Source organism: Plecotus auritus (genome assembly GCF_963455305.1).
Source record: "Plecotus auritus genome assembly, chromosome: 3".
NCBI lineage: Eukaryota > Metazoa > Chordata > Mammalia > Chiroptera > Vespertilionidae > Plecotus > Plecotus auritus.
This window is the reverse complement of record NC_137772.1, coordinates 86,633,992-86,648,593: the sequence shown is the minus strand read 5'-3', so window position 1 is coordinate 86,648,593 and position 14,602 is coordinate 86,633,992. Positions and strand designations below refer to the sequence as shown.

Genomic DNA, 14,602 nt, shown 5'->3' with positions numbered 1-14,602 from the left:
TTTTTCATGCAAGTGGAAACCAAGAGATCAGGGGTAACTATGCTTATATAAGACAAAACAGACAAAGCCAAAAATGGAAACAAAGACAAAGAAGGTGATTATATTATAATGATAAAGGGGTCATCAAGAAAATGTAACAATTGTAAATATGTACGAAGCCAACATCAGAGCATCTAAATATATTAAGCAAATACTAACAGATCTGGAGGGAGAAATAGACAGCAATACAATAATAGGGGACCTCAATAAACCACTTTCAACACTGGACAGATCATCCAACAGAAAATCAACACAGAAACATACTGCATATCAAACGGACCTAACAGATATATACAGAACATTCCATTCAATAGCAGAATACACATTCTTCTTAAGCACACATGGAACATTCTCTAAGATAGATCATAGGATAAGTCATGAAGGATTCTTAGCAAATTTAAGAAGACTGAAATCATACCAAGTATCTTTTTAAACCACAGTAAGAAGCTAGAAATCAATATTCTAGGAGGAAAGCTGGAAATTTCAAAATATGTGGAAATTAATACACTTCTGAACAATTAGAGGGTTAAAAGGGAAACCAAGTGGAAATCAAAACATATTTTTCAGAAAAAAAAATGGAAACACAATATATCAAAACCTATAGGATACTGCAAAAGTGGTTTTAAGAGAAAAGTTTATAGGGATAAACACCTACAGAAAGGAAAAAGAAAGACCTCAAGCATACAACCTAATTGTACACCTCAAGTAACTAGAAGAACAACAAAGCCCAAAGTTAGCATAAGGAAGAAAATATCGAAGATCAGAGCATAAATAAATAAAATAGAGACAAGAAGAAAAATAGAAAAGACCAAGAACCTAAGAGCTAGTTTACTGAAAAGAAAAATATAATTAGACAAACCTTTAGCTAGACTAAGAAAAAAGAGAGAAGACTCAAATAAAATCAGAAATGAAAGAGGAGACATTACAACTGATACCACAGAAATACAAAGGATACTAATAGACTACTATAAAAACTTATATGCCAACAAACTGGATAACCTAGAAGAAAAGGATACAACTACCAAAACTGAATTATGATAAAATAGAAAATTTGAACACACTACTAACAACTAAGGATACTGAACCGGTAACTAAAAACCTCTTAACGCAAAAAAGCCATGGACCAGATGGTTTCACTGGTGAATTATACCAAACACTTAAGAATTAACACCAATTTCCCTTCAACACTTTCAAAAACCTAGCCAGAAGAAAACACTCCCAAACTCATTACAGGAGGCCAGCATTACCCTGATGTCAAGCAGATAAAGACAATATAAGAAAAGAAAACCATGGACTAATATCCCTGATGAATATACTAGTAGATGCAAAAATCCACAACAAAATATTGGCAAATGGAATTCAACAACACATTAAAAGGACCATACACCATAACAAAGTGAGACTTATCCTTGGGATGCAAGGATGGTTCAACATTTGTAAATCATTTGTAATATACTACATTAATAGAATGAAAGATAAAAGTCATGAGCATCTCAACAGATGGAGAAAAAGTATTTGATAAAATACATCCTTTTAAAATAAAAATGCTCAACAAATTTGGTATAGAAGGAACATAACTCAACATTACAAAGGCCATATAGAGCAAACCCACAGCCAACATCACAGTCAATGGTGAAAGATTGATTTTCCTCTAAAATCAAGAACAAGTCAAGAAGGCCCATTCTCACCACTCTTATTAACACAGCACTGAAGTCCTAGCCAGAGTAATCAGGAAAGGAAAACAAACAAACAAGCAAACAAACGGCATCCAAATTGGAAATAATGAGGTAAAATTGTTTGTTTTCAGACGATGTGACATGGTGGAAATATTAGCTAACACTATGGTGGTAATCATTTTGCAATATATAAATATATCAAACCAACACACTGTATGCCTTAAATTTACTCAATGTTATGTGTCAATTATATCTCAAAAAGCAGTGGCAAAAATTATAGAAAGCTTATTGTATTACCATATGTTTTAAATGTTAAAGTCTTTATGAAATACAAGATTTTAGGGGAGAATATAGATTACTGAAACTGACTAGTACTCAAGAATAAGTAGTTGAAGCTATAACCCCCACTCCCTGCTCTTTCCCCCAAAACAGCAGCTGCAGTACATAGTAATTGAAATCTTAGAGGTGATCTAGGTGCCAAGTGCGTACATGGTCCTACATGTGTTAATTTGTCTTTTCTAATGTATTCCACACAACAAATTAGAAATTAGTTGAGAACTATTACTTTCCCATTTTACAAATGAAGAAATTGAAGCTCAACGAGATAAGGCAACTTGTCCAATGTCACAGATAGTAACCAAGAGATTAAAGAAAGATATAAAAAAATTACCTCCCTCCTAGAACTCCAGGACCAGCTTTAACTAGTAATTTCTATTAAACTTTCTAATCCCAGAGGAACTATTAAATTATTCAAGAACATTAAATAAGGAAAAGCTATCTAACTTTCTTTTAGCATAAGTCAAATACCCAAACCTGATAAAGATATCACTCATTTTACAAAGAAAAACAAAACTACAGACCACCATTTCCCAATCTGTTCCCCACATCAAGGCTATGATTACTGAAATTTATCAAAGTCAATTTCTGATAATAATCCTTGAAGAATTTAGAAATAAAGCACACATCCTTAACATAGAAAATAACGTAACAGGCTTAAGATCAACAGTCAATATAATCCTCAATATAAATTTTAGAGACATTCCCACTGAAATCTGAAACAAAACATGAATGCCCACTGTCATCACTATTATGTGAACAAGTCAAGAGGGTTTAAAAATCTAACTAAAGCAAATAGGACATGAAATAAATAAATAGGGAGTAAAATCAAAAGGAAAAATAATCACAAAATATTTGGAGAAAAGTTTGCACATGGAAAACCCATGACTCAGAATAGTAGTTTTATAAATAACAAAATAATTCAGCAGCACAACTAGACACATACGCTTTTTCATACCATATTTACTAAAGAAATAATAAGAAATGGATAAAATCCACAATTTAATAATTTATTCATGTACTTAAAAACCACTTACTAAGCATCTATTATGTGCTAGGCACTGTTTTTAATTCTGGGATTACATCAGTGAACCAACTAGACTAAGTGGCTACCTAGCTTACATTCAAGAAATGCAAATGTGAGACTTACATAGAGGCAGCTACAAAACCTATAAAATCATACAAGATGACTTTAGTAAAAGGAGAGATACGACATTTTTGGATGGACAATGTAATACTGAATACATGCCAGTTTTTGCTGAGGGGGTCCAATGGAAGAGGAACTTTCAGAAACTGCTAATAAAGTATAAATTTGTATGATGCTCCTAATCTTTAAACAGCTATTCCATTCCTAGAAATAGACAGTAATGTGCAGAGTAATATCCTATATCATAAAACCCTAGTATGCAAATCAACTGGATGGCGGAATGACTGGTCACTATGATGCGCACTGACCACCAGGGGGCAGATGCTCAACGCAGGAGCTTCCCCCTGGTGGTCAGTGTGCTTCCATAGCTGGAGCGCTGCTTAGCCAGAAGCCAGGCTCACAGCTGGCGAGCACAGCAGCAAGGGGTCCCGGATTGCCAGAGGGATGTCCCACTGCCGGTTTAGGCCTAAACCATCAGTCAGACATCCTCCAAGGGGTCCCGAATTGCAAGAGGGCGCAGGCCGGGGCTGAGGGACACCCGTCCCCCCAGCACGAATTTTGTGAATCGGGCCTCTAGTATCTATATAATAATCAGAGTAAGTTATAAAAACAAAAAAGTATAGAAATAACCTAAATGTCAACAGAAAGAGAATGGTTGAGTAAAATCAATGCACATCTAAATGATTACATATTATATGGCAATTTAAAATAACGTTTGTAAAATTTTAACAAAATAGGATATTTTATGCTTTTCTTAATTTAAAAAGATCTTTTATAATAAATATGTATGTTATTTTTTTATTATTATTATTTTTAAATATATTTTATTGATTTTTCACAGAGAGGGAGAAGGATAGAGAGCTAGAAACATCGATGAGAGAGAAACATCGATCAGCTGCCTCCTGCACGCCCCCTACTGGGGATGTGCCCGCAACCAAGGTACATGCCCTTGACCGGAATCGAACCTGGGACCCTTCAGTCCGCAGGCCGACGCTCTATCCACTGAGCCAAACCGGTTTCGGCTATGTATGTTATTTTTAGAGGAAAAAAATCCTTAAGAAATTAGGCTAATCTACTTAGGGAGTCAGACACAATCCATCAGATATTAAACTGGCTTAGTGATTAAAATTTAACAAGAATGGCTTTAGAATATAGTTATCACAAGAAAAAAAATACTCAAAATCTGAGAAATCTCAACTTTGAAGTATAGTAGATACTGGTATAGTAGGACCATCTTCCTATTGTAAGTCACTTAAGAAATCACTTAGGTCTGAAGTAATGTAGTCTATTATTTCTGCAACTTCAGAATACAGTCAATTTACTTATCATGGTATTAAATACATATTAAATACACACTTCCTAATATTTAATTAATATATACAATTTCAATATTTCATAATAGTAACAATTACCTTACTTTAAATTAATTTTTTGTTTTTCAGTTATAGTTGACATACATTAATTTCAGGTATACAACCCAGTGATTAGACATTATATAACTTACTAAGTGATCATCTCAGTGAATCTTGTACCCATCTGTCACCATACAGTTATTACAATACTAGGAGCCCAGCACGCGATTCAAAATTGTGCGGCGCTGCCCACCCTTGAGTCACTGGTCCAGCCCTGCCTCGCTCCCCGGGCCCCACAGCAGCTGCGGCCGCTACCAGTCCAGCCCTGCATTCCTCTCCGGCCCTTGAAGCAGCCACGGCCGCTGCTGATCAGGCCCTCCCCCAGCGCAGGCGCGTGGAGGACCCTGCCGCCCTGCCCCCAATGCTGCGTGTGCAACCTCCTCCTGTCTGATCAACCCATTACAGCGTCCTGGTTAATTAGCATATTGCTCTATTTTTATACATATCCTATATAAGAAAAGAGTAATATGCAAATTAACCATCACTACGCTACAGCCACAAGCCATGCCCATAAGCCACGCCCACCAGCCAATCAGGAGCGAATATGCAAATAAACCCAACCAAGATGGCTACAGCCACAGAGAGCAGGAGGGAGGCTTGGGTTTCCCTGGCAATGGAGGAAGCCAAGCTTTCCGCCTGCCCTTGCCGGCCTAGGCCTCCACTCAAGGCTACAAGGTTTCAATGATAGAAGATACCTAAAATCAAACAGAAATGGTGGCAGCCACGGAGCTGGAAAGAGCAGGAGGCTAGGGTTGCCCCTGGTGATGGAGGAAGCCAAGCTTCTGCAGCCCTGGCCGGCCCAGACCTCCGCTTAAGGCTACAAAGTTTTAATTATAGAAGATACATAAATCCAAAAAAAATGGCTGCCGCCACGGAGCAAGCAGAAGGCTTGGCTCCGCTCCAGGCTACAAAGTTTCAATTGTAGAAGATAAATAAACCCCAGATAGCAGGGCTTCCGCTTGGGTCGCCAGGGGGCGTGGCCAGCCTGCAAACCACCACAGGCCCCTCGCCCAGGCTGCCTCACGCCCCAAGGGAATGCCCACACTGATCTGGGACACCCTTCAGGGCAAACCAGCTGGCCCCCACCCATGCACCGGGCCTCTATCCTATCTAATAAAAGAGTAATATGCAGATTGACCATCACTCCAACACACAAGATGGCTGCCCCCATGTGGTCAAAGATGGCTGCCCCCATGTGGACACAAGATGGCCACCACAAGATGGCCAGCAGGGGAGGGCAGTTGGGAGGGACCAGGCCTGCAAGGGAGGGCAGTTGGGGGCAATCAAGCCTGCAGAGGAGGGCAGTTAGGGGTGACAAAGCCGGCAGAGGAGGGATGTTGGGGGCGACCAGGCCTGCAGGGAAAGGCAGTTGGGAGGGACCCAGGCCTGCAGGGGAGAGCAGTTGGGGGGGACCAGGCCTGCAGGGGAGGGCAGTTAGGGGTGACCAGGCTTGCAGGGGAGGGCAGTTAGGGGCAAACAGGCTGGCAGGGGAGCAGTTAGGCATCAATCAGGCTGGCAGGGGAGTGGTTAGGGGGTGATCAGGCTGGCAGGCAGAAGCAGTTAGGGGCAATCAGGAAGGCAGGCAGGCGAGCAGTTGGGAGCCAGCAGTCCTGGATTGTGAGAGGGATGTCCGACTACCCATTTAAGCCCGATCCCGGTGGGATGGGGCCTAAACGGGCAGTCGGACATCCCCCGAGGGGTCCCAGATTGGAGAGGGTGCAGGCTGGGCTGAGGAACACCCCCCTCCCCCGTGCACGAATTTCGTGCACCGGGCCTCTAGTACATATATAAACATATATATAAATATATTATTGTCCATTCCCTAGTCTGTACTTTATATTCCCATGACTATTCTGTAATACCAATCTATACTTTTTTCTCCCAAAAGATTTAAAAATATATATTTTGAAAAAAACCAAGATGGCAGCATAGGTAAACATCTAAACTGCTGCCTCGCACAACAATTTCAAAACTACAACTAAAAGACAAAATGGACACCATCCAGAACCACAGGAAGGCTGGCTGAGTGGAAATTCTACAACTAGAAGCAAAGAGAAAAGCACACTGAGACTCAGAGGAGCTGCAGGAGGCAGAGTTACTGAGACATGCGCGTGGAGAGGACTGGCAACTGAGTGTGCGGCTGGCTTTCTCAAGTGGGAGGGAGACAAAAGCTCCCGACTGCACTAAACTCCAGTTCTGGGCGAGACTCTGGGGACCCAGACTCATACGGGGTCAAACTGGACTGTCAGGAAAGAGAAAAGCACACTGAGACTCAAGAGGAGCTTCAGGAGGCAGAGGTACTGAGACATGCACATGGAGAGGACTGGCAACTGAGTGCGTGGCTGGCTTTCTCAAGCAGGAGGGAGACAAAAGCTCCCGACTGCACCGAACTCCAGTTCCAGGCGAGACTCTGGGGACCCAGACTCATTCGGGGAGAAACTGGACTGTCTGGCAGCAGGCGGAACTCGAGGGCGGCTTTCTCTCAGAGGTGCTTGCAGTGATTACCACGGGACACTGAGACACAGGGGCCTATTACGGCAGGGCTGACAGGAAACCAATGCTGTCTGCTCCGCCCTGAGACTCCGCCCCATTCAAGCTGAGCACTGAGGCTTTTGCAAGTCTTCTCCCATAAGGGTGTCTTCAGCACAGAAGTTCTCCCAGCGTAGACACTGCTGATCCTCACAGCCAATTGGCCTGGAGGTCAATTCCTCCCAGTGATACCAACAACAATCAGGCTTAACTACAAGACTGTGCACACAGCCCACAAAGGGGTGCACCAAGAGTGTCCACCTCAGGTAACTGGGAAGGCTAAGCCACTGGGCCCTATAGGACACCTAGCACACAAAGCCACTCTATTAACTCAGGGAAGCAGCCAAAATGCAAAGACAAAGAAACAGATCACAAACGAAAGAAATGGAGGAAAGCAAACAACTGGATATAGAGTTCAAAACCAAGGTTATAAGGTTTTTCAAGAATTTTCTAGAAAAGGCTGATAAATTTAGCGAGACCCTCGAGGATATGAAAAAGGACCAACTAGAAATTAAGCATACACTGACTGAAATAAAAAAAATATTATACAGAGATCTAACAGCAGACTAGAGGATCGCAAGAATCAAGTCAAAGATTTGAAATACAAAGAAGCAAAAAACACTCAACCGGAAAAGCAAAAAGCAAAAAGAATCCAAAAATATGAGCACAGTGTAAGGAGCCTCTGGGACAACTTCAAGCGTACCAACATCAGAATTATGGGGGTGCCAGAAGAAGAGAGAGAGCAAGATACTGAAAACCTATTTGAAGAAATAATGACAGAAAACTTCCCCCACCTGGTGAAAGAAATAGACTTACAAGTCCACGAAGTGCACAGAACCCAAAACAAAAGGAATCCAAAGAGGACCACACCAAGACACATCATAATTAAAATGCCAAGAGCAAAAGACAAAGAGAGAATATTAAAAGCAGCAAGAGAAAAACAGTTACCTACAAGGGAGCACCCATACGATTGTCAGCTTATTTCTCAACAGAAACTATGCAGGCCAGACGGGAGTGGCAAGAAATATTCAAAGTGATGAATAGCAAGAACCTACAACCAAGATTACTCTACCCAGCAAAGCTATCATTCAGAATTGAAGGGCAGATAAAGAACTTCACAGATAAGAAAAAGCTAAGGGAGTTCATCACCACCAAACCAGTATTATATGAAATGCTGAAAGGTACTCTTTAAGAAGAGGAAGAAGAAAAAGGTAAAGATAAAAATTATGAACAACAAATACATATCAACAAGTGAATCTAAAAATCAAGTGAATAAAAAAATCTGATGAACAGAATAAACTGATGAATATAATAGAATCAGGGGCATAGAAAGGGAGTGGACTGACAATTCTCAGGGGGAAAGAGGTGTGGGGGGTGCGGGAAGAGACTGGACAAAAATTGTACACCTATGGATGAGGACAGTGGGGGGGAGGTAAGGGCAGAGGGTGTGGTGGGAACCAGGTGGAGAAGAGCTTTGGGGGAAAAAAGAGGAACACCTGTAATAATCTGAACAATAAAGATTTATTAAATTAAAAAAAATAAAAGTATTCAAAGCAAAAAAACATAAAGAAAAAAAATATTTTTACTGATTTCAGAGAGAGGAAGGGAGAGGGAGAGATAGAAACATCAATGAGAATCGACTGGCTGCCTCCTGAACGCCCCCTACTGGGGATCAAGCCTGCAACCCAGGCATGTGCCCTAACCAGGAATTGAATCTTGACCTGGTATATGGTTTGATGCTCAACCACTGAGCCATACTGGTCAGGCACCAATCTATACTTCGTAATCCCTTCACCTTTTTCACCCATCCCCACAACACCCTCCAATTTGGCAATCATCACAATTTTCTCTGTATCTGAGTCAGTTTCTGTTCATTTGTTTTTTAGATTCAATTGTTGCTAAGTATTTATGGCAATTTTATTATTCATATTTTTTGTCTTTTCTTCTTAAAGACCTTTTTATAACATTTCATGTAATATTAGTTTGGTGGTGATGAACTCTAGCTTTCTCTTGTCTGGGAAGCTCTTTATCTGTCCTTTGATGCTAAATAACTTTGCTGAGTAATCTTGTTTGTAGGTGCTTGCCTTTTCATCTCTTTGAATATTTCTTGCCAATCCCTTCTGGCCTCCAAGTGTCTGTTGAGAAATCAGCTGACAGTCTTATGGGAGCTCCCTTGTAGTTAACTAGCTGCTTTTCTCTTGCTGCTTTTCTTTTTTTTGACTGATAAATTGATTAAACTTATTCTAATATCTCCCTGTATACCACATTAAAAGTAAAAACACTTTCAGAGTGCTTGACTAATTTCCCTTGTGATGAAGTATTTACAACTTTAACGTCACATGCTCTTCGAACTCGAGAGAAAGCAACATATAACTCCATTTCATCAGAGAAATTTAGGGATAGGCAAAATTGACATGTAACACCATGTGTTACATTCCACCACAACTGTGTTCGATAATTGTATCCTCATTTACCTCATTTTCGCTATGAAGGCAGTTCCTACCACTACTGGTAATACTTGTCTATGACTGTTCTTCATACATTTTCTGTCGACGACGCCGGCTTCTTTCGGCTTCAGAGGTACGTTGTGCCAATCGTCGTTCTTCAGACATATTCTGTAGACGATGTCGCCTTCTTTCGGATGGAGAAACATATGTTGGCAATTCTTGGTCTTCAGGCATATTATATCGACGACGACGCTTTATTTGGGGATTGTCCTCGACAATTAGTCTGACAAGAATCCTCTTTGTACCATCACTGTTCTGTGCTCCACTGTGCTTAACAACAGAAGCATAGAGAGCAATGAGCACTGGAGCTGAGACTGGCTGCTGGCTCTCAGAAACTGTAGTAGTTTCATCCACTGAATTATAATCTTCAACTTCAGAATCCTCAATGACATCACTGATTTTCTGCCATGGCTCCAGCTCCTCCTCCTCACATTCCATAAACAGGTCTGCATCCGCCATGCTCCCGATGTCCGCCATGCTCCCGTGGTCGCTGCTGGTAGTCTGACCTGGAGAAGGCACCGGAGAAGGCGCCAGAGAAGGCGCTGTCGCCTTAAAGGGACCTTATGTTTAAATGGTAAACACCGCTGAAGTTTTACTCCTAAGCACAGCCCAATAAGAGTTGCCAAAGAGCAATGAGGTACTGTTGGCGTGAATCTGATAATAACCAAATAGTCCTTTTCATTTATTTCCTGAACCCCCACACAACTTTCTGTTACCACTTCCAGTTCTTCCAAAGTATTGGGCTTCTCTGGGTCCCGGATAGTTCGAATCAAATCTAAAAGTGTCCAGGGGAGCAGGGAATGGGCGGGTCCGGACAGAGTAGCGCAGGGGACCAAGGGAAAGGCGCAAACCCCAAGGACCACAAACCCCATCATGCTTTGCTCGGTTTCCGCGAGACTTCTCTTGCTGCTTTTCAAATACTCTCTTTAACTTTTTGCATTTTATTTATGGTATGTCTTGAAGTGGGCCTCTTTGGGTTCAAATTGTTTGAGACTCTGCACTTCCTGGACTTGTATGTCTATTTCATTCACTATGTTAGGGAAATTTTCCACATTTTTTTTCACGTTTTCAGTTCCTTGCTCTCTCTCTCTTCTCCTGGCATCCTCTTGATGCAAATGTAGGTATGCTTGAAGTTGTCCCAGAAGCTCCTTATACTATCCTCCTTTTTTTTTTGGATTCTTTTTCATTTTTGCGGTTCTGATAGGGTGTTTTCTGCTTCCTTATCTTCCAAATTTCTGCTTCATCTACTACACTGTTGATACCCTGTATTCTTCATTTCAATTAATGTATTCTTCATTTCTGACTGGTTCTTTTTTGTTTTCTAGTTGTTTTTGTTTCCTATCTCTTTGCTCAAGTTCTAAGTAAGTTCATCTACTCTTCCCCTAATTCCATTGAGTATCCTTATAACCAGTGTTCTGAACTCTGCATCTGGTAGATTGTCTCCATTTTGTTTAGTTCTTTTTCTGGAGTTTTGTTCTTTCATTTGGGACATGTTTCTTTGTCTCCTATTCTGGCTGCCTTCCTGTTTGTTTCTATGTATTAGATAGAGTTGGTATGTCTCCTGGGCTTGATAGAGTGACCTCATATAGTAGGTGTCCTGTGTGGTCCAGTGGCACAGCGGCTGTGTTCACCCAAGCTAGGAACTCTTTGTGGGCTGTGTACACCAAGCATGTCAAACTCGTGGCTCGCATGCGACCCACAACAAGTATTTTTGCGGCCCAGCCAATGACAGTATGTAAGACATGTTTTAATAAAAATCTTGTAACTTAATTTTTACAATATCCTGTTACACATAATATATATAATCTATGTAATAAAAGCATAAATAACCGTTACGGGGGGACAACGAGAATGACCGGTCGCTATGATGCGCACTGACCACCAGGGGGCAGATGCTCAATGGAGGAGCTGTCCCCTGGTGGTCAGTTTGCTCCCACAAGGGGAGCGCAGCTCAGCCAGAAGCCAGGCTCACAGCTGCCGAGTGCAGTGGTGGTGGAGGGAGCCTCTCCCGCCTCTACGGCAGCACTAAGGAGCAGCGAGCCGAGTGGTAAGGAGCCTGCTGCAAAGTAGCAGCGAGCCGAGCGGTAAGGAGTGAGCAGGTGGGCAGTAAGGAGCAAGGGGTCCTGGACTGAGAGAGGGCACAGGCTGGGCTGAGGGACCCCACCCTTCAGTGCACGGATTTCGTGCACTGGGCCTCTAGTTATTAATAATGAACTACAATGTTCACTAATGATTACTATAATCGTGTTGCATTCATTTCCCTTACACGCCTTATGTGCAAGCACACCATTTCTCTCCACTAATACCAGCAGCGAATATTTTAGCAGCTGATTGCCACATCATTGGTCTTGTACTGACTTGTTTGGTGCAACAGGAAATATTTCACTTTCAGAGAACAAGAAAAATGGGTTTATTTGCATTATGCTTATTAATTTGTGCAGTTATTCAGTGTCTGGTAAGTTAATGTTCAAGAAAAAATATTAATTTTTATTAAAATGTTCTATTATTTTATGTTAATGATTACTCATTTATTTCAGCCCTTTGTACTCAGCATGTCTCTACTGAAATAAACCTACGTTTCTATGAAAATTGAAGCTTTTGTTCTTTTCAGCCCACATAAAGTTAAACCTTGTTTATTTGGCTTTTATTAGCCTTTGAGTTTGACATGCGTGGTGTACACCCTCCTGCTGGAGTTGAGCACTGATTGCTGTTGGCACATCAACAGGAGGGACTTAACCCTAGGCCTATCAGCTATAAGAACTGGCTGTGACCACCGTGGAGGATCAGCTGTGCATGGGCCCACCCCATGGAGGAGGACTTACTTCATAGGGCTCTGGAGCCTCTTGAGTATGCCCCTTGAATTTGTTTCTTGTGGAGGCAGTTGGGTGGTGCTTCAACATAGTCTGATGCTGTGCACCGGGTATGCTGGCTCAGGTGCCTCCCGGAAGATGCAGGCCAAGGTCAGCTGCTGCCTGTGTTGTGCCCCAGGGACATCAGCATGACTTACAATGTGATCCTTAGATAGCTGCTACTCATGCTGGGCTTGAAGGTGAGGCCAATCTGTGAACCAAGGCTGGCTGCTGCTAGTGCTGGGCCTGTGGCAACTTTACATGAGGTAAGGGGCACACAGATGCCAGATGCTGCTTGTTTGAGAAATTTTAGTAATGTCTGATGTTATGAGCCAAGACAGGTTGTACATATGGAAAAGCCATTGCAAACAGCTTGGGTGGGCCTGCAATTTGGGTGGGCTTGGGTCTCAGGGATCAGGGTGACAGCCAGGTTGATGGAGACTCAGATATGGTGCCCACCTACTGGATCTATGGTGGGAGGGCTCAGAAAAGAAGCACCCTCCTGTTGCCACCCTTCTGCCAGCACTTCTATATGGAAGAAAGTTGCCCCTCCAGCTCTTGCCCTGACTGCAGATAATTCAGTTCCTCCCCTTATATCCCTGGTACCTTTTGAGCAGCTGCCCCAGTGCTGGAGATGTGAGTGAACTGAGGAAGTCTGTGCACTGGCTCTTTAAGGGAAATGCCTGGGACTCCAGCAGCCCTCCAGCTCACTGAACCACAATCCCCACTGGTTTTTACAGCCAGAAGTTATGATAATTTTTCTTTATGTTACTGGAACCCAATTTCTCAAACAAGCAGCATCTGGTGGGCAGTCTGGTATGGGACTGGGACCCCTCATTCCTCAGGGGGACCCCCCATAGCTGAGATATCTCTCCCAATTTTTATCAGTGGGACCAGCCTTTCTGGGTCTCCACTCCTCCTACCAGTCTCAATGTGGCTTTATCATATCCTTAGCTGTAGGACTTCTGTTCAGCTAGATTTCAGGCAGTTCTGAATGATGGTTGTTCTGTAGTTTAGTTATAATTTTGATGTGGTTGTGGGAAGATTCAAGTATCACATTTACCTATGCCACTATGTTGACCGGATTCCATCCTAGTAACATTTTAATAGTAGTTCTGGTGTATTACCCCTAGAGAATCAATTCTAATTAGAACACGTATATAAAGTTGTCCAAAACTTGAGTTACTTTTATCTTGTGAAAAAATACGACCTTTTCATTAAAATACAATTTTAACAATAAATAATTTCAAGTATCACCAGATTAGTCATCTTTCATTACCATTTCAAAGCATTAATGTTTTAGAGAATAACTGCTTAACTAATATAATTAGAAGATACTTTTTTTCCCACCTGAAGATTTTTTTTTTTAAGCAGTAAAGAAACACTAATCTGTGAAGCTGAAAGAGATCTTCCTTTCATTGTGTAAATGCTTCTAAGACAATAACTGATTTGATCACATAAGCTAGCAACATAAACCAGGTAACATCTCACCATGATCTTGTTCAATTGATAAAACTGTTTTTTTCTTAAACTGGCTTAAAAACTTTGTCATAAGCCATTTTGAAGACAGCAACAGAACTTTTTTCTTGCTTTTAGATGTATTATATGCAGCATTTGTTGAATATGCAGATATTTGTTTCTCTGATAGAATAATAATCATGAGTGTGAGAAAGCTCATGTGTGTATAATCGAGTTACTGTGTGAATGTGTGCTCAACAGAAATGTCATATTTTGGAAGAAATGAAAACAATCACTAGCTTACTTTTTAAAATAACCCCTGACTCATATTTAATAAAAAACAAACCACTCCAGAAATAAAATAAATGAGCTACATTTTTAATGAGCACTTTATCCTTCAAAGCAGTTACTATAATTTATTGAAGTACTCGATATAAAATACTTGTAATAACAATGGGATTACATTTCAGGTACTTACTGAGACTCAACTTCTTGTTTAATTTCTTTCCATTCGCCATATGGGTTTGATTTTTTATGAGCTTTGGATTTTTCATTTGAACCTGATGAATTCTGCTCTTGGATATTTGTTTCTTTCTGTTTTTCAGGTTCATTTCCTTTATCACTATTTTTATTTTTTACCTGAAATGTC

The 14,602-nt window shown here is 41.3% G+C and overlaps 1 protein-coding gene across 1 annotated transcript in view; it reads right to left on the bottom strand.

Annotated features, from left to right (window-relative positions):
* The window catches only part of WBP4 (WW domain binding protein 4), a 40,065-nt gene that overhangs the window by 3,643 nt on the left and 21,820 nt on the right, over window positions 1-14,602 (bottom strand). The window contains exon 9 of the mRNA XM_080658938.1: window positions 14,432-14,592. Coding sequence (XP_080515064.1) covers window positions 14,432-14,592 — 161 coding nt within the window. The remainder of the gene's footprint in view (window positions 1-14,431; window positions 14,593-14,602) is intronic.